This window comes from Trematomus bernacchii, unplaced genomic scaffold, assembly GCF_902827165.1.
Source record: "Trematomus bernacchii unplaced genomic scaffold, fTreBer1.1, whole genome shotgun sequence".
Lineage (NCBI taxonomy): Eukaryota > Metazoa > Chordata > Actinopteri > Perciformes > Nototheniidae > Trematomus > Trematomus bernacchii.
The window spans coordinates 9948990-9969498 of NW_022987698.1; the positions used below are offsets into that span (position 1 = coordinate 9948990).

General features: G+C 40.8%; 2 protein-coding genes across 11 annotated transcripts in view; one reads left to right on the forward strand and one right to left on the reverse strand.

The window, feature by feature from the left end:
• The window catches only part of slc12a5a (solute carrier family 12 member 5a), a 156774-nt gene extending 148316 nt beyond the window's left edge, over window positions 1–8458 (forward strand). For all 5 annotated transcript variants that reach the window (XM_034138758.1, XM_034138759.1, XM_034138760.1 and 2 more), the window contains 2 exons: window positions 17–150; window positions 2470–8458. In XM_034138758.1, coding sequence (XP_033994649.1) covers window positions 17–150; window positions 2470–2561 — 226 coding nt within the window. In that variant the 3' untranslated portion in view covers window positions 2562–8458. The remainder of the gene's footprint in view (window positions 1–16; window positions 151–2469) is intronic.
• Window positions 8128–18533, reverse strand: ncoa5 (nuclear receptor coactivator 5). Of its 6 annotated transcripts, none has more exons than XM_034138765.1 (12): window positions 18416–18533; window positions 17531–17587; window positions 15974–16243; window positions 15646–15753; window positions 14281–14344; window positions 12412–12939; window positions 12212–12330; window positions 11784–11925; window positions 11318–11520; window positions 10802–11006; window positions 9868–9959; window positions 8128–9066 (listed from the first exon to the last, which is right to left on the reverse strand). In XM_034138765.1, exons 3-12 carry the CDS (start codon window positions 16140–16142, stop codon window positions 8525–8527), a joined length of 2172 nt encoding a protein of 723 aa, XP_033994656.1. In that variant the 5' UTR covers window positions 16143–16243; window positions 17531–17587; window positions 18416–18533; the 3' UTR covers window positions 8128–8524. The 6 variants fall into 6 exon arrangements, with proteins under 6 accessions (XP_033994656.1, XP_033994654.1, XP_033994655.1 ...); XM_034138763.1 differs by having other exon boundaries at window positions 12212–12333; XM_034138764.1 differs by lacking the exon at window positions 17531–17587 and having other exon boundaries at window positions 12212–12333.
• Between the last annotated feature and the right edge of the window lie 1976 nt (window positions 18534–20509).

Sequence of the window (20509 nt, forward strand, 5' to 3'; positions counted from 1 at the left end):
CTCTGTCTTCGCTCAGGAACCAGTCCAATGTGCGGCGTATGCACACAGCGCTCCGGCTGAATGAGGTCATCATCAAGAAGTCCTCAGAGGCCAAGCTGGTCCTCCTCAACATGCCCGGGCCTCCCAAGAACCGGACAGGGGACGAGAACTGTATCCTTCACACAGACAGAAGTAGGATGTGTTCAGTCAGGTAAAGCTGTATTAGCGCATGTTATTTCTGAAAACTACACTCAATACTTACAAGAAATGAGGAAAGCTTAAACACATTGGGGAGAAAAACACCTTAATACCAGGAAAGAGCAAAGATTCATTATATGAAGGATTCCTTTTAGGACTATTAAATCATCGGTTTTCAACTCTAACACCAAGAAGGTTCCTTCAAATGAACATCCAGTCCATGTGCTACTGAAGGAGGGGGGGGGGGGGGGGGGGTCAGTGTAAATATAATTAAACAGATCCACTTTAATTAATTTGACATTCAGGTGTTGAAAAGCTTTTGGTAGCACTCTACAGATAGAATCACAATAGCCTCAAGGCCTCAGGAAACAAAAACCATATTTTTCTGTTTTAAATAACACATGGTACGTTAGTTGACTTGGATTCAGGAGGAAAACAGCTGGGATTTGCTATCAGGAAATGTGTGAAACACGGCAATGCAGGCAAATAACTCATTAGGATTACAGTAGGAGGCAAAAGATAGATCTTTTAAATAACATTTACAGGATATATTTGTTATGTTTAATTACTTTTTTAGACCACTGCATTTTTTTCAGTTACAGTTTAGTATAAAACTAATAATGAAATATGTCTCTGAGTCTGTCAGTGGGAGATGACTTTAAGACATTGACTGGTATTGATAGAAATGCACAGCTATATTGTGGTTTTTAACATAATATTTAATATGTATGTATCTTAATGCAAACAGTGCGTTCTAAAGCAGTAGTTTGACATCTTGGACAATAAAATATGCTTTCTTGCCAATTGATGAAAAGGTCAATACAACTCACATCTGTCCAAGCAGCTCTTAAAGAGACACAGCAGGCAGACGTCAATAACATCCAGCGTCGTAAAATCACAGAACCTAGTGTAATGGCGCATTTCCACTACACGGTCGGCCTCGGCCACGCTCGGTACGGCTCGGTACGGCTTGGCCTTAACAGGGCCGACTCACTTCATGCTGCGCTTCCATTACAGTTTAGGAACTGGGGTAGTTACTATAGTAACGCAGTGTAGGCGGAGCCGTGACGTCATCTTCAATGAGAACCCCAGAAACACAACACAGCCGTTAGCTGTTAGCACTCAGAGCTCACAGCTCCTCATATATGTTCAGAAACTAGACAAAAGTTAAACAAGTACAAACCACAGACTGCCTGTGTCATGGTGAATACAGTCGCTGCTTTATTTATGTCTGTATAGGCCGTTGTTGTGAGTGTGGACGGTCGGAGCATATACTGCGTTAGCTTAGCCAATCTCCATCTAGAAAAACACGCATTTTAAAAGGTTTTTCGCCTGCCGTCTGTCTGCAGACTTGACAAAGCATTAATTCATGGTTTTTACTAACCGGTGTCAATATGTTGTTACTTCGGCATCATTTTGAAACGTGTATTACAATTAAATCACGGTCAAATATGTCCATCTTGTTGTAGTTGTAGCCCCCTTGCCAGTGCTCCTCTCTCTAGTTTAGCATACTCAGCCCGACTCAGCCCTGTTTGTTGGCCTCGATAGAACCACAATTTTCTCGGGCCAGAAAAGAGGTGAAAAAGTGGCCCCGGGCCGGGCCGGGCCGGAACTAGGCCTAGTGGAAGCGCAACCAAAAACGGGCACGGCACGACACGGCACGCTTAAAGCGAGCTCCGCGCTGTAGTGGAACTGCGCCATAAGGGTGTTCTCGGAGCACCACAGGGGTCTTTCCTGAGTCCTTATGAATTCTCCTTCACATCTTTCCTTGGAAGAGACATAGGACCTGATTTTAATATTTGACCGCAGCCACATTCTGGCATATAACCCCCGATGCAACAAACATCTTATGTTTACACTTACACTTCAGCAGGATTAAGAATACAAGGTATAATGCAAAATTGGTTAGCTTTAAAAAAAAAAATACTTTTTGTACTTTTTGACAAAGTAAGGCTTGCTGATTTCCTGTTGCCAGGTTTTATGCTAAGCTAACCTGACTGTTAATCTAAATGAATATTTACCGTACAGACGTGACTTCTCATCCAACTATGTGCAAGAAAGGTAGTGAGCATCTGTTTCCAAAAATTGTGAACAATTGATTTAAGTTTTCGTTTTTTTGTTCTCACAAATGAATGACTTGATAATGTCAGAGAATAGCCTTTATTTTTGTAAATGTATAATTGAACTTATATGAATTCCCTTCCTCTATCTTTGCTGACGTTTCTCTTCCACCATGTTTTGCCGTCTATGCTGCCAGTGCTTCGTCGCTTTTCTTTAACACTTCTTTTCAAGACATGGAGTTCCTCGAGGTCCTCACTGACGGTCTCAACCGGGTCCTCCTGGTCCGCGGAGGCGGCCGCGAGGTCATCACCATCTACTCCTGAAAAAGCAGCCCCCTCCCCCACTGCCACCCTCCCCCAGCCCTGTTCCTGTGTCACCTTTACTCTGTCATCAGCGCAGCTTCTTCATTATGTCGCTCTGATCGTTTATTTCTGTACGATAGTCCTCTCACACCCAAACACCAGCTCAGCTTCAGCCCCCCCCCCGCTCCACCCCAGCAGACCAATGAGCTACTCAACCTTCATTCTAGTCCAGTAAGCTACTCAAACTACTGTATGCTCTAGACCCATTGAGAGACTATCTAGAATATATATTTTCTTCGCTAGTCTGTAATCGATTGTAGGAACCCTCATTGATTCACTGGGTAAGGAGGAGGTGGTGCTGTTGGTTGTTAGTTGAGGTGTGAGCGCATATGCATGTCTCTGTGTCCGTCTTTGTTTCAAATCCCTGCAGATTCTTTTTTTTTTTCAAATACAAGTGTGGCATAGCAGCGGCTCCTGTTCGTAGAGAGCCGGCTGAATGAGCTCAGTGTAGGATTGTGTGTTTATTTCCTTTGTGGTGATCGGACACCTCCCACAGCGCGACTGCCCGCTGCGATGTGATTTCTCTTTCAGAAAGACACTGCTGCACACGGTCAGACCACCAGCTGGAAGCAGAAGCAAGTCGCAAAGTATGAACTGTGAAATTCACATTGGTATTTGAAGAAGACTGAAAAGGCACGTGGATCAAACCTGCAGTATTAAACTGAACACTGCGTTAGCATGGCGTCCTTATAACTGTGTGTGTTTCTACTCCACGTGTTCTGTTACCACCATCTCTCTTTCTACCCATTTCTTAGTGGCTGTTCATCCCCGTGGCCACTGTTAGTGCCAAAAAAAATACAACAAGGATAGCTTAGTTTGTAGAGATTGACACGTAAATAAAACTGTGAAAAAGTGCGTTTCCTACCAGAAGGCTGGTGTGACAGCGGAGTGTGGAGACCGTACGAACACCCCGAGGAGATTATCATTGCCAGCACCCTCGACCCTCGTGTGGATCACTGTAAATAATGTACAAGCTCTGACGCGTTGTTCAGTATGAGTGTAGTATTTTTGTGACATACTAAAAAGCTTCTAGTGGAGAGAAAACGCTCCTTCGCTCAGAAGGACAGCTCGAAAAAACCGCTGAATTTTAATATTTATTTATCTATTTATTTATTTATTGGATGGCATAGGCTCCTGTCACTATGGTAACTGTCATTGTAACCTCGACAAGCACTGCACCTGCACTGTCCGCCACTGTGCAACAAGTGAAAGTTCAATGAATTCAACAAATTCATTGAATTTAAAAAAAAATGAAACACTAAATGTTATTTTTTCATCTAGAGAACAAATATGTATTTATGTTTATAGACAAAGTTACACACATTGATCAAATAGTTGTCATTTTGATTGTCACTCAAAGATATATTGTTGTTTTTGCCTCATTTAGATGCATTAAATGTGCCATATCAAAGTATTTTTCAAAGAGAAATATTGAACAAAAATGATTGAATTAGAGTGTGCTAAAAACGGGAAACTGAGGTGTCTACATGAAACTAGAATGGGAATGACACTAAGGGTAGAAAGTCGCCCCCTGTAGATGATAAAATAAGAGATGTTCAGACGCTCAGATTTAAAGTATATCAGCTCTAACTAAAGTTTTGAACATCTATTGATTGATTGTTTATAGGGTCAGGTCTAAATGAATAGAGAGGACAATGGCTTCTGTAGCTAGGAAACTCACGTTGTCCACCAGACTGAACTCTATGCAGTAGACTCTCCGCTGAGATTTTATATCCTCCAGATTGGAAACAGATTTGAGCCACACATGTCCCCGACTGAATGACTTGTGAGCAAATCATATTTAGATTTAAAAAGTGCATCTTGGAAGGAATGTGCAATAGTTGAAAATCCGGACTCATGTGATCATGTTATTTATTTTTTTACACATGTATTTTGTATATGTAGATTTCGTAAGTCTTTAAAAAAACAAATATCCAGATTCATCTCACTCTGACCAAGAACAGCTGTCACTTTACTTTATTTCCGTTTCTTTTCTTAAAGAAACTGTTTTTGGTCATTTGCACTTGTAGTAGAAATATAAATAAATACCGTATAAATATATATATACAGTATATACAATATAAGGAAGCAAAACAAATTAGTTTCTAGAACTATTTACAACAGTATTAAATGTTTTTAGTGTTGCTTGAATGTCGGACCATATGTTGTGAATGCTGCTAGTATCTATAGATGTATTTGTACTGTAAATAGAGACGACTAAAGATCAAGTGAAAAAGGGTATAGACATACATATCAGTGGCGGTGGAAACAAAGCGAGGCTGTACCTGTAGACATTTGGCCTGAGATCTTTGGACAGGGTTAGCTTTCTGTTTTATGAGACACTGAATACCTTGATGCAATATTATAACTGAGGGCAAACCCTCCACCTTTTACTCTCTTTTTAAAAACCACTATCTGTAACCCCTGAAGTAACGTAACAGATGATTTACTTTAAGCTTACAAAAATCACTCAAATATATTTAAATATGAATATTTATCTGCTTTTCAAATTTATAACACACCTACCTTTCACACCTGTGATACTTAAGAAAGCAGCCGCTCCTAGTTTTCAAAGATTTAAGGGTGCCAAGTCATGAAGACTTTCTTTTCTTGCCACACTTTACTCTGACAAAGGGAGTGGTTCACGTCAGTTTTTGAAGAACGCGGCTGTTTTGGGATTGTCTCCACAACATTGCCTGCATCAACTGAGCCTTTTAAATTGATTCAAAAGAAAAGATATCTGATGTTTATTGGAGAAGTTTATTGGAAATGAATTTATTTATTGAATTATAAATGTTTTATAATTGCTGTTTGCATGGTACTATGTGGCAATATTTGTTTTAGTGGTTTCTATAGTGATGACTTGTATGTTCAAGGTGCAGAGCGGGGTTAAAGGTCGCCAAACGTTCTCATTGAGTTACAGATTGTTTTTGGGAACTCTCGAGTGTTTGCCGCTCATCCGGAAACATCGCTAGACCTTGAAAACAAGAAATAAAAGAAAAAGTATGAGTTCACTATATTGTTACTTGTTATATTTCAATCTCACTCCAATAGTCTTATAACGTAATAGGAGATTTTTGAGTTTGCGAATGGATGGGCCTTGGAAACGGTCATCTCACCTGTGTAAATATATATCACTAAAGTCAGAGACACTGTAACCGACTAGTGTTGTCTTTTGTTGTACACTGTTCAATCACTGTGGCAAAGTCTTAGAGTTTTGTATGATTACGTGCAATATTGTTCTCACATTGATTTTCATTTTGTTATGTTGTTTATTTTCTACGAAACAACTGGAGGTGTCACTTATTTCATCAGAATGTTTGTCACCAGGTCTCACGGACAATAAAGATCGACAGTGTTTATCTGATGTGGCTGAGACAGCAAAGCACTTTGACACTGAGTGGGGGGGGAGGGGTCTGCGCAGTAAACCCTTGCCCCACAGAGATCTCTGGTGGCACACGAGTGTATTACAGCCAGCCGTGGAGGTCTGACAGCCCAGACTATAAAATATGATTAACTCCCATCCTCCTGCAGCGGTTTTGAACTGCAAGCACCCAGAAACTACCTGCTGATTTTGTTTACATCTTCTCGTGTCAGCATTTCCTTGAACATTTTTAGCATGCATCACATTCTTTCCTTTCTCTTGCCAAACTTCTTTAAAAAAGAAAAATAGTTACATTTATTGTGCTTGTCACTCAATCTGTGAAGTGAGCCTTCCCAGACTTCCTCCCCCCCCCCACCACCACTTCCCCTCTCCTCCTCACCCCATCTGCCCCAAAAAATCCCCCCCGGCCTCCCCCATCCCAGCCACTAAATCCACCCCAGCTGTGTATTTTAAATGTGATTGCAGTATAATTCTGAAAAATGATCAAAGAATATAAAACTCGCGCTTCCAATTCTGGCAATGGCTCTGCTCGCACGACACCTGATGGTCTACTTTCAAAAACCAGCACGTCCCCTCTCCCCACAGCTGATCCATGATTTAGATCAGATCCTTCGCCTGCACAACTGTAGCATGAGACAAACTTGCCGGTGATCATTACCCAGTCTCCATCCTTAAATGGATATTAAGGGCTCTGAAACACATCTGTTACCAGGTTGAGGAGGCTGTCCTGTTTAAGATACCAACAGAGAAAAACAACAAGTCCTAGATTTTGAAAGAGGGCACACGTAGTCTGTAGCTGAGATAAGATGGAAAACCCTTCAGTGTATTTTCAGACAGACGTGCCCGATTGCATTTCACACAGTCGTCCTCTCTGGGAGTTAGAGAAGAAGTCGAGGGGCCGTCGGCCGCTGCGAGCAGAGCCACGTCCCAGTCATGTTGTGTAACTCAGTGCATGCATGCGATTATCCTGAACAAGGTGTATTGAAAATATATTGGGTGTTTGTGGTATAAAAGTATTTTGTTTTTATCATTAGGAACTTTTTCTTTTAGTACTATGATTTTCTTTCCTTAGGACTGGCCAATCATTGTATACAAGATGAATATTATTATTATTATACTACAAGATTCTATTTTTTATGGTGGATTTGTTGACAAGGTATTCTCATTGTGTCAAATATTATCTGCAGATAAACTGACTACCAAAGTATATTTCAGTTAACTACATAAATGATGGTGTGCTCCAGTGAATTATACAAGTAAATACTGTTTATTATTAAAGGTTTATTAGATAAAACATATCGTTTCAAAAGGGTAAAACTATGAAAGTGCCAAAGTAGTAGAGGAGATGCCTGCAGATCAGCAACTTGATGAAAAATGCAGCCTGTCCAAAACTATACATTTAACAATTATAAAAAAAAATGCCTATCAAGAACGAGCAAATGAAGTTAGCCGGCTTCTTATGTATCTGACAGACATGATTGGTATTGCTTATATATTTTTCCTTTAACACTTTATGGCCTTTTACAAATATAGTAAATATATATATATAAATCAAATATATACAATATAGTATTTAATTGAATAACCAGTACCTCCCTGCAGATTCATTTTGCCACTGTCCAGGTTTGTTTTCAATTCACTGGAGTTGTGGGAAACATGTTGTATGGATGCCTGACAAACGTAATGGATGTAGATATAAATGATATACAGCATACCTGTATCAAATATCAGTAGTATGAATTTATTTTATTTTTTAATTCAGAAACGTTCATTACTCTTCCTTGATACTGTACCTGGTCTTATGGTAAAGCGTAGTGTGTTCCTTTCAGTTCTGTGGGAGTGTGTGTGTACATGTGCACTTGTAACTGCTGGGGGCAGGGGTGGGAGGGGGCTACGTGTAAATAAATCAAATACAGTTAGTGTGGAGGTGTTTTTTTTGTGTCAGTGTAAGTTAAATATTCTAAAATTTAAAAAAGACATGTATTATTCTCTATTGTGTTTCATGGTACATAAAAAAAGAGGAAAAAGTAGTTTTATCTTACATTTCAAATGCTTATATCTATGGCTTCTGGCGATACCCGTTCCATTTTATAGATTTGTCAGCACAAAATGCAATAAACCAATACCATTTTATTACAGCAATTGTGTCTCGAGTTTTTAATCATTCTTTTACAATGAAATTGTTACAAATAGAAAAAAACCCACTATGTGCAAAACTATAAAACACATCATGGTTGGAAAAGAACAAAGGAGTCCATCAAAACAAACTGATACACATGCCTCAGTTTAACTCACATTTAAGAAGACTCAATTATCTTCTGACTAATAATAAAAAAAACAGAACATTAGCTAATCCCGCCAAGCTGTCACTTAAATCAACTGAACACATAATTATTAATAAAAAAAAAAGATTAAAAGCTTGAACAAAACACTCAACTGTACGATCTACCTTTACACAGGCGGTTATTTCACTGCACAGAGAGTTAGTGGGGGGTCTGAGGTGTCACAGGGAGAGGGGGTATGTTATTCACTACGGCCATCAGTAATGTCGGGGGTACATGGACATGGGGGGGGCTTGGCCCATGCCAGGGGACGACCTTGGGGGCGGCTGCTGAGGGGCGGAGCTGCCCACCAGGTGGTTGAGAGACGGACCGCTCTGAATGAGGGTGTCCAGCGCCTTCTGTACGCTCGGGCTGTCAAAATTGATACCTGAGGCAGAGGTGGGGGGTCTTTGGCCACCCTGGGGGACCTGCATGCGGCCCTGCAGGGCGCCGTAACCCTGGGCTGAAGGGGGGCCGGGCATGGGTGGACGCGTTGGATTCATGGAGGGGGGAGGGCCGAGCGAGCCGTAGGGCTTGGGCTGGGGGGCGGGGGGGGGCTGGCTGGCTGTCAGCCCGCTGTTGAACAGGCTGAGGATCTTGGCCTGCAGCTCCTGCTGGTGGCTGCTGTTGGGGGCAGCGCTGGAAGCAGCCGATAGGCCGAGGTGGCTGGACTGTGGGGGGTTGTGGGTGGAATGTGGTGGGGGGGGCAGTCCTGCGGCTGAGGAGGGGACGTCATGGTGGGCTGAGGCTGGAGCTGCAGCTAGAAGGGGAGAAGAGCAGTTAGAGTTTTCTGCTCTGCCAACTGGAACATTGGACACATTGAGCTTCTGGTTTCAAACCAAGATGAGTGGAACAATAACAAAGGTTACTTTGTAGTACACTTGTTCTATCAGCACAGGCTAAGCCCTAGGCTACACTGCGGTTGCCCACTGAATTTTGCACAAACGTACCCCCCTACCCGAGTAGGTGCAGAGTACACAGTATGTAAGGCAGGCATGCTGCTGTCTGTTATCCTGCATTAAATATCTGCATGTAATCAGGGAGGCTTGCCCTGATTGGCCGGCTACCTTTATGCAAATATCAGTGGGCGAATAGATGTGTGCAATTGGATAAGAGTATCAGTCCAGACTTGGGTGGAGCTCTGAGTCAGAACTAATCTTAGACCATTATAGTTAAAAAAGATAACAAGGTTGTCCAGTTATTTTTGGTAAAATTCAAGCAATTTCCAGGTACTTCAAATTCCTAGACTTTCAAAGCATTTACCAACACAACTTATTAATAGTTTACCAAATACTTTATACCAACAGCAATACATGTAAATGTATTCATTTAACCAGCTGATAATATTAGCTTTGATTGCATGTTTTGATCATGATTGTATTGCTTTGTTCAGCATCTGCTTGGAGACAAACCAACAAAACTGTTCAATTTCAAATATTAAACCATTTTTGGTTTAAATCAAACACTTTCCACTGAAATCACATCCTCTGAGCCAGCAAGGACAGGATGAATGATTACAGTCACCAAGTTTCTTGTCTGGCGAAAATTATTTTTGTCTTACCTGCAAGAGGGTCTGCAGTGCTTCGCAGCAGCCGTCCTCTTTTGTCGTTCAGGTAGGCAATGAGACTGTCCAATTCCTCTGGGGTGACAAATCTACCACACAGAGAAATACAGTTATTCAAAGTGTGGGAGCTTTTTAAGAAACAATAGCCGCGTTCACACCGGAGTACTTTTCACCGTACTTTTCGCGTTTAGTTCCGTTAGTACCCCTTATGTCGCGTTCACACCAAAAAGAGCACTTAATCTCTGGAACTTTTACCCCCATTTTTAGTGCCTGCTGAGAGATCGTACTTTCCTGGGGGGAAAAAGTGCCCCAGTTCTGATTGGCTGGGCGAATTGCAAACCACGCCCCGTAAAACTCCCAAAACGTTTTGTGAAGCCGCCATTTTATTATCCTCGCATTAGCATTATTAGCATTAGCATTCGCCCAGCGCACAAACGCAGAGAGACTAACTTATGGCAACACAAAAAAAAACATGGGAGCGGTGGAGATGAGGAGGTGTCGGCGTTCTGGCGATTTACTCGGAAGGCTTCAGTAGAAGCTGCTGGGAGTCCCAGCAGCTTCTACTGAAGCCAGTCCCCAACTCCGGGGACTTCCGGCCGGGGACTCCGGGTGGCAGTATACGCCGTGAAGTTGTTTGCTGCCTGCCAGTAAACCCAAAGCAGAAGAAGACGAAGTGACGTCAGCGGCTCATTTGCGTAATCTTCCCTCAGAGAAAAGTACTCCGGTGTGAACGCGATCTGTACTAAATGCCCTGGGGTCATAAGTGCCGGGGCGCTGAGTGCCGGCACTAAATACGGCAAAGTACTTGGTGTGAACGCGGCTATAGCATGCAAAACATGGAAATTGAAAATAGAAGGTATCACAGAGAGTTACATTAATGTTACCTTCTCAACTTCTCTGGTCTTAAAATATTAATATAATATTAACATACCTGTTCTCAGACAGCAGTGTGATGGAGGTGAGCACAGAGACGGGATGGCCCTCTCTGTCAGGCTCCCTGAGTAACACATCGTCCGCCATCTTGGCAGCCTTTCTGGCAATCTCCTCGCGTTCTTTTTCGCGGTTTTCAACTTTGTAGGTGTCATAATTGTGGGAAACCAGCATCATGGCGTCCTGTATTGGCATGTTTCGATGCTCTATGGAAATAATACAATTTAAAGAAAGAGGAATGTTAGCATGTAAAAACAGAAGATGCACGCTTTGGTGACCAACCAGCAGAATCAGGTTTATTGCCAAGTAGGTTTACACATACGCGGAATGTTGTGTATCATAATGCATACATAAAGAGTAAGAGACATTAAGTAGAACTATTATAAAAAAAACTATATATTTTCTTTTTCTTTTGCACAAAGGAAATACCATAAGAACATGACAAGTTACTGAAAACAAATGTAAAGAGGGAGAAGTGTTCAGTTCCAAAGAGGTGGATACTGTGGGCTTGCGTTACCTTGCGGTGTGCCGAACAGGATGTTGACAGTGCAGGAGCGGTGCACCTGGTGCTGCTGGGTAATGATGATGGCAAAAGGAGTGCGAGCTCGGCCGACATCCTCCAGGGCTTGTGTTAGCGACACTTCCGTGTTGAGGAAGATCAGATCCACCACCATGCCCACATCACGGATTTTCCTCCCGACCGTCTCCGCATACTCCCGACAGTAGATTTTCAAGCAAATCACACAAAGAAACACAGGAACGATATGAAATAAAAACATGCCATGTACTGGTCGAACAGAGATATTTATATTATGCTACGAATAACACTGCACTTTACTACTTGTTTTGCACTTCTGGTTAGATGCTTATTCCGTTTATTTCATGGTCCTAGTGCTTGTACTCTGTGCAAGGACAATAAAGTTGAGTCCAATCTAATCTAGAGACGTTTCTGATCCATGATTTCTTGTAAAGAGTGGACATACTTTTGCGCCTTGTTGACGACAATCACGGAGCAGTCGACCGGGCGGTCTGTGTCGTAGCGTCGCTGGAGTTCCTCGTAGTACTGTCGATACAATTCATTACGCCGACGCTCTTCTGGTCTCGCACGATCATCTACCGCTGCGGCTGTAGAGTCAGAACATTTTTCAGAAGGTTGAATAACAATTATAGAAGGACTTCAAAAACATGCTAATAAAGCCTAGTTTTAATACTGCAGTTGTTCAAAAAATGTTTACTATGAAATGGACAGAAAGCTGAATAGTATTTAAAATCTGATTGTTGTAGGTTTGTCTGTTTGGTAATGAAGCTGCATCCTCACATCTCGACAACCGAGCTAGTTAGTCAAAATGATACCCATAACCACAAACAGTAATTCATCAATAATATTTGGAAAGTACACCGTCGTACACACCCTCTGACTCACGGCGCCCGTTCCAGGGATCTCTGAACGGCTCCCTGAAGGGTTCTTCCTTCCTCCGGTAAAACTCTTCTGCACCGCTGCCACTGCGGTAGAGTCGGTCATATTCTTCCCTGCTGCATGGAGACATTTCAAGGTCAGACAAAGATGCAAAAGGTGGATTTCAAACTAATGGGCTCAGTGTCAGTAGTCACCTGTACGCAGGATCACGAGGGTCCTTGTCTCTGCTCTCTGAGGTACGGTACCGGTAATCATGGTCACGAGAGTGGCCCCTCCCTGGTTCCCTCCCTAGTTCCCTCCCTGGGTCCCTCCCTGGGTCCCTCCCTGGTTCCCTCCCTGGGTCCCTCCCTGGGTCCCTTCCTGGTTCCCTCCCTGGTTCCCTCCCTGGTTCCCTCCCTGGTTCCCTTCCTGGTTCCCTTCCTGGTTCCCTCCCTGGGTCCCTCCCTGGGTCCCTTCCTGGGTCCCTTCCTGGGTCCCTCCCTGGGTCCCTTCCTGGGTCCCTCCCTGGGTCCCTTCCTGGGTCCCTCCCTGGGTCCCTTCCTGGGTCCCTCCCTGGGTCCCTCCCTGGGTCTCTTACTTCACGGCTCTCCCGAGGCTCTCGTCCTTCTCGGCTGTCCCGAGATTCTCGTCCGTCACGACTTTCCCGAGGCTCACGCGCATAAACAGGTGAGCGTGACCGAGGCCGGGGCTCTTTGCCGTCTCCATAGCTGCTGTACGGGGCCCTGAGAGAAAAGTTTGCAATTAGTAAAAGGCCGGTACGAGTTTCGGTTGCCTATGAAATACTGCAACGGGTTACTTCTGCCCAACTGGTGCAAAGTTGGTATTGTTTCATTTGTACACAACTGAAGCAGAAAGAGAAAGCAGCTATGTGGTCGCAAACGGAACTAACATAAATTCAATCCAGGAGGTGGTTCCGATAAATGTCTTTTCAACAATGATTTTTGAAAATGTCCATCGATCCGTGCACGCAACAAAACCGAGACGACGGCCGCTTGAGTTTCATTGATCATAAGTCCAGCTTTGAAAGTGGAAACGAACCATGGCTGTTTAACCTTTTTGAACAAGGCATTTTATTTTGCGCTTTAGCACAATTTGCTTGAGATGGTTTGTGTTTTGCTCTCCAGTGAAACACATTCTCACGCTGCAAATACTGGGTAAGAAATGCGAATGAAAAAGCATGTGCTTGAAATGTTTTTAGAAAGTACAAGTCATTAATCTCAGCTTTGAAATGTTTCCACACATTTCTAGGAGTTTATTCTTGATTGCATGGAACAATCCGGTCTAAACCCTTTTTGGAAGCAAACAGTAGAAAATGACAGCTGAGGCTTTGTTACAGTTTCTACAAGCATGAAAGGACCTAGGTGTATCCAAGTGGGCATGGTAAGAGCAGTTTGAACTTTTCATGTTAAGAAAAGGTACATGATGCCTAGTCTTCCGTTCTATTTAGGGTTGGACCAGTATTTACTAAGCTCTTCCACAATTATTTGCTCTAAATTAAGCAAAATCCTCAATTTGTCTTCCCTTCTTCCAACATTTGGTTTTGTCACAATATGAACGTTTACTCATTTAGCTTGAGATATAGCTATATGGCATGTCAAAAGTCAAACGTATTCACAATGCATCCGCATCCTAATAAATAACCATTAAAACACATCACTTGCCCTGGACTGTGATCTTATGGGTGTAAATGCACATTCCTACAATATAATCTCCCTTAAATACATTTTAATGTTGTTTTAATAGCTGAATCTATTCTGGATGTGTCAAAGGCAAACATGGACCTGTGTTAAAGATCCGGGGCAGGGTGAAACTAGCATCATGTTTTATTTCGCTTGAAAGTTGCATATTCTAAGTCTAAGATGAAATGCACGACTAACCCCCTCAAAGAACACAAATGTTGAAAAGCGTTGAATCTTTGAGACAGACACTTTTTGGAAATTACATTCAGATGGATTCAAAACTGGAGGTAAACGACAGTTGAGGAACACGTTTAACGCCTTTGTTGTTTTTTTGTTTTTTTAAAGGTGATGGTAGATCTTCACACCCATTTCGCGTTACTTTACCTTCGTGGAGGGCTCTGCTGGGATTGAGGTTTAGGTTGCCGTCGCTCCACTGCCATATTTACATCTGAAAATAAATCAATCCAAACGTTGAACATAACAGTGACATGTTTATCAGCTTCTGTTTTCACGCAGGACGGAGTGGCCGCGTCACTACTTCCACGATCCAAATAAAAATGAGCTCCAACATCCAAGTTGGAAAGTCCAAACTGAACGCGACAAAATGCAGCAAATCAAGTTTCCAAATCCGTCAAATTGAATTGTAGGATGAACAAGAAATGAAGTGATCATTAAACTACTTCAAGTACTGTTCAAAAGAATGATTAACACTAGCCAATCTTAAATGCGGAAATTACAGGGCTGTACGGAATAGTTTGATGCTTAATTACGTTGAATTTCAAATTCTAAAACATTCAAATAATGCGCGGCTTTTTCTCTTTTTGCATGGCTACTTTTTCTGTTTAAAGCTGGAATTTTTTCCCAGTTTATTTCTTTATTATGAATAATCGAATATTTGTAGAATTTTATTCCAGTCTGTTTCCGACTCGTTTAATCAACACATTTCCAATTACTCCAAAGCGTTGTAAAGCCTACAAATTCATTAAGACCCATGAATGTCAATTTTGAAATTGGACCAGTCCTGTTGTCCACAATTGGCATATGAATTCTTCTGTTTTGGCCAAAAATGTGTTTATAGGGCTCAAGGTGGGCTTTGTCTGCCAAAAATCAAAACCAGTTAATCCTTCAGTCCAAGTGGACGTTTGTGCTAAATTTGAATACATTTCTTCTAAGTATTGTGTTAACGAGAATGGGTTGGACAACCTCGAAAACATTGACTTTAACAAATACTTGGTACAACCTTAGTAAATTTGATTTTCTACTTGAAATGTTACCTTCAGAAAACACATCAACATAAGCGAGACCTTTACATGTTGAAGAGATTTTTCAGAGATCAAGGCTTTGCCAGAATGTAATAATGCACTTGTTTATTTGCTTTGTAACTCAATAACATAACATGTCTACAAATAAAAAAGAGGTAGAAAAATCAGCTAGGCTGAATCTTCATTTTGTTGAGTTGTAAGTCAAATGACACAACCTAAACTCTGTCAGATGTGGGTTATCAGGCACTAGTTTTATCACCGGGCATGCAGCATATTAAAATACAATTGGCATAAATTAACTATTTGTAAGTGTTTATCGTTAAAACTGAAAATGTGCTACTTCTTTGCTGGCAAGGGAAGTACACTGAAAATATAATGCCCAATCAAGATTTTCACAGTCAAAACAGAAAAGAAAACAACCTTCCAATAAATGGGTTTGCCTTACACCTATTCTCTTTGGCAGAAAATCACACCCACAAAGGCTTACCTATTTTATAACCTTTATACAGTCGACCCTTTTGGGCCACCTTTGCAGCTTCGGCTTCCTCAACCCGTTCAAATTGTACAAATCCGAACCCGCGAAACATGGACACGCCTGGAAGAGGAACATTTTAAGTTGTACAGTCTTAAGATCATTTTGAAAAACATAACTATCCATTAATCTAATTGAAAAAATAGTAGCAGTAGGGATATCATTATGAATTTCACAGGTTTGCCTATCATGAAAAACACGACTCATGATGCGTAATGTTACTAGATTTGATTAAAATTATTATCATGAATTAAACCTATTGATTGTATTGTGTTTTACTAACCGATTACTTTCCCATATGTGCTGAACAGTTCTTCCAAATCCTTCTTTTCCATGTCGGAGGTCGGCAAATTCCCAACAAAAATCCGTCTCTCCAAATCTCTAGGGTCATTACTGCTGCAGGAGCGCGAAAAACTTCCTGGGGATGCGCTGTGGCTTCTTCTGCGAGACATGGCTCAATCCAAAAGGGTTTGCTGGTTTCTTCGTGCGTGCCAAATGCTTGAAAAGGTTTGATGGTTCGATAATAAGCTTCTTTAAATTGTCGTCCACAATCCTGAAACATGTCAGTGAATTAAGAGAAGAGATCAAATTCCTTGGAGGGATGAAAAGTTTTAGCAGAGCAAAAAGTGGCAGACCAAAATCACAAAGTTCAGACAACGTAAATGCAGTGGCAAATAAATGTTCAACTGTTATTCGAAATTGAAACAAGCTGGTTAAAAAACGCAAATCCTTGTTGACAGAAGGTCATTATAAAGATTTAACGCTGCACTGAACCGTAATGCATTAGAGCGATTGACTTGAATGGCGCAAAAGGACAGTGGTGGAATATCAGAGTACGATTAATGCGGTTTATATTAAGCGCAAATGTAAATCCACGACGCAAATTCGGAGATGCAATGGACATCCTTCCAAATGATACCTCATGGAGGGATGGGAAAGATGCTGTCTGGCTTTATACCGCTTAAGATGCAAGGCAATGTGTTGAGAAACAAAGCCAACCAAGCCAGAAATTATTTTCATGATACAAGACATTTGTCCCAGGGGTAGGCGGTATATTGTGGCAATCCAGTGGAGACTTTTTCATCGTATATATTGGCAACATCTTTTGTTGAAGTAAAGAAACTCTTTTTTTTGTATTATCGTAGAATGCGTCCGCAAGCTAAACCAGATAGCATCTGATTCCATTTAATGCTAAAATAAGCCGAAAATGGTTTGAACTCAATGTTGAAAACACATTTCACCGAAGGCAACACCAAGCCGCGAACCCTAACGCAACGTTTAATTGCAGTTGAAAAGAGAAAGTGCAAGAAAATGGCAGATACCCACGGAGAGTCAAGGCGATGTTATATTGTGACATTTTTAAATGTTTCACGATTTAAGTTTAGGGTCCCATTGCGTATCTCAACGTTGTCTGTCCTTTAAATTGTTTAGCAGTGGAGCTGGTTTCAGTTAATGTCTGTATGGTTTCACTAATTTGCAGTACAGACTCCCCACAAATAGCAACGCACCATTTGTTTAAATCATTCTCTTTGCTCCAAATGTTCAAAATATCTTGAGGAAAATTGCATTGAGGAAATAAAATTAAAATCATGGGTTTATGATCAACTTGTCAATGTCAAAACTTTTTTTTTTCTTCTGTAGGTTGAAGAAACCAATGATTTAAAAAGTTTTCAAGGTTAGATGATGTCTTTACACAGCCAACACGGCCAAATGCAAAAGGATTTCAGCAAAACACAGATTTCAAAATGATACATGAAAGTGAAAGCATTTAGTGTTTCATTTAATGTATGGTTGGAGGAATTTTAAAATAATGCTTTTTAGGAAGCAGCCCTTTACATACATTAACTTCAACGATGCCCTGGATTCTGTGTCGACACAATTCAAAAACAGGCACCGTCTGAGGAAGGAAAAAAAGAAAAAATCTTTAACTTGTTTTGCCGTTAGTTTGTATTCATAAAATAACTCTAAACAATGCAATTTTTCTTTGCATTCAACGTTTATTGTTAAAACATGAATTCCAAATGTATTACCCAAGTTGTATATCAATCTATTCATATATCCATTTGCTCTCTTTGAAAGACCTCAGGTAATTAAATAATATGCAAGTGTATCAACACAGAACTGATATACTTTCTCATTATCCAATGCAGTTATCAGTAAGTTACATACGTTGACCACTTGTGATATTATTCAAACAGTTGGTATGAGAGAGGCGGGGTTGAAACTTTCTGCAGGAAATGAATGACTCTTCTGCAGAGTAATGCAAACTGTAACTTTATTTCTGGATATCTAGTTATTAAAATCGTTTAACGGTCAATTTTGACCTCCTTACTGCATGTACTAGTTTTACGGTTTCCAACGATAGGCATGAATACCTGTACAACATCGCTCGCGCAGCAAATGGCGTGCCACGCGCTACGGCAACGGGTTGTGTGAACAAATAATAATATTTAGCGAGCTGTGTTCTCTGTTGTGTTTTTTAATATCAGATTCACATGCACGTATGCATTTCCATACTTTTGTTTGTTAATGGTTAACATATGTTGTGACGATGTAGCTACACGTAGCTAAGTTAGTGGTTAGCGGTTAGCGAGCTATTTAGTGTTAGCTGTAGTTAGCATACAGGTTAGCGGATAGCCTTGCAGTTACACAGCCAACTGCACGGAGTTAGGATTTCAATTTGTATGTCGTTGTATTACTAACAACACAGCGACTATTCACTCACCTTCAACGGGGATTGTATCTATGTTTACTGCCTCTCAGGGCCGGACAGATACTGGTCGAGGCGATATCGCTAGCTTGTGTCACAAAGCCGCTTCTTCTTCTTCTGCTGCTACTTTACGGTAGTCTGATCTTCTTCTTCTGCGGCCACAAATACTGTTGACAAAGACATCGCCCCATGCTGGTTACTTGGGTAAAATGTGCTTTTGTTGAACTGTTGAATATAGCTTGTCATATACAGTAATTCCGATTCACTGTAGAAATCTAAACATTTATAGATCATTAGGTAATGACCTAAAACAATGATGATGATTAATACATACACATGTATTTTCTTTCTTTCAGGCCTATGTCCCTATTGCTTCAAATGCTTTGTGTGTTTGTTCCAATTCAAAACAGCATCACCTGTTTTTGTTCTTATTCTGCTAGAAAACCATTTTGTACTGTGACGCCTGGGCCATTATTGAAAATAAAAAAATGTGGCTAATTCTGGTATTTTCTTATAGTTATAATATCCCTTCACATTATATACAGGGGTTCCTGCTACATGTGTTATGCCTTTTATCTGTATGTATGCCAATGTCAGCAGAAACTATTACAAAAATGTGTGAAAATGTATTTTAAGACACAAAAAAAACGTATTGGAAAAAACGGTGTGACCAATGCATGTTTTGACTTGCATCCGTTTAGCCAAAGGAATGGCTTGGCTTTCCTCTATCAACTGTTTCATTGTAATGTTAAAATAGTATTTTAAAATATTTTTACTTTAGTGTTTTCTGTATTATATTTATTTATCTTGTCTATGCACAAATATAATACAGCACATTTTTCTTATTTGAAGACCACTTGGCATGAACCAGACTCTTTTTTTTGTGTTTCTGTATTATCCTCTCAAACCAATGCAAAATCACATGTTAAACCTCCAACTACTATCATGGACAATTATGCTTGCAGGCAGACATATTTTGCAACTATGGAGCCACCTTGTGCCCTGCAAGAATAGCTTTAGTAACTACAACACCAAAGATAACAGGAAGCATTTGAGTCTAAGTTGATTTGCACACAATGTGTTGATATACTGGTTGCCTGTATACTGCAACAGAGGCCTGCTTAAATTTTTTGTTCTTCTTCTTTGGTGTCTCTTTCTCAGACGTGCTGTTAACAACAGAAATGTTGATTCTGATCCCTTTAACTCCACATGTGATGAGCAGATGCTTTAGCATCACTACTTCTTCATACTTTTTTAGGTTGATGTTAATGGGAAAAATGTTTTCCCATTCTGCATTTGGTGTTTTTTACAGTCGAGGGTTCTTGTTAATCTACAGACTTCCAGCGCTTATCGTGACATTTTATTTTATACTGGGTTTTTATATATTGCTGTCAGAGGTGGGAGAAGATCTTGTACTTAAGTCAAAGTAGAAGTACCAGAGAACACTCTGTAACAAGTAAAAGTCCTGCAATCAAAATGTTATTTAAGTAAAAGTAAAACAAAGTATTGGCATTCAAATATAACTAAAGCAAAAGTACTCATTATGCAAATTGGCCCACTTCAGAATAATATATATTATAAGTTTTGATTATAATTATTGATCATTAAAGTGTTATCAAAGCTGGTAAAGTGTATGTTGCAGGGTAGCTTGTGAATGTACTCCAAGTGTAACTAAAGTCTTATTTAAAGGTGGGGTAGGTAAGTTTGAGAAACCGGCTCGAGATCGCTAGAATTTGAAAATACACAACCGGAGAAAATCTGCCACTTCCTTATAGAGCCCCTCCTCCAACACACACGTACGCGCACATGACCAATGAGGGCACGAGATAAGTTTGTGCACAGATGGAAGGCTGACAGGCAGGTAGGCCATCCAGTTATTTTAGCCGGGCCGGCTAAAATGATTGGTCGTACTTTTTACAGTATTACGGCTTCCACAGATGAATTTCTTTTATGGATTTTTTGTCAAAGCACTTAAGATATTCATTGCTATCGGGATGTTAAGAGCATTCCATGGAATATAACAAAAAGTGTATCTCGAGCCGGTTTCTCAAACTTACCCCACCTTTAAGTGTTGATTATATTTCACATCATTAATACAAATCTGTTAAG

What these genes read in the sequence shown, in the direction of transcription:
- ncoa5 (XM_034138764.1), bottom strand. Translation starts at nt 16,142, where the DNA reads ATGTCTCGCAGAAGAAGCCACAGCGCATCCCCAGGAAGTTTTTCGCGC. An exon ending in GTCGTCAACAAGGCGCAAAA is followed by an intron (nt 11,521 to 11,783) that starts GTATGTCCACTC and finishes GAAAATCTACTG; the next exon opens with TCGGGAGTATGCGGAGACGG. An exon ending in ACACTGCTGTCTGAGAACAG is followed by an intron (nt 9,960 to 10,801) that starts GTATGTTAATAT and finishes TCTGTGTGGTAG; the next exon opens with ATTTGTCACCCCAGAGGAAT.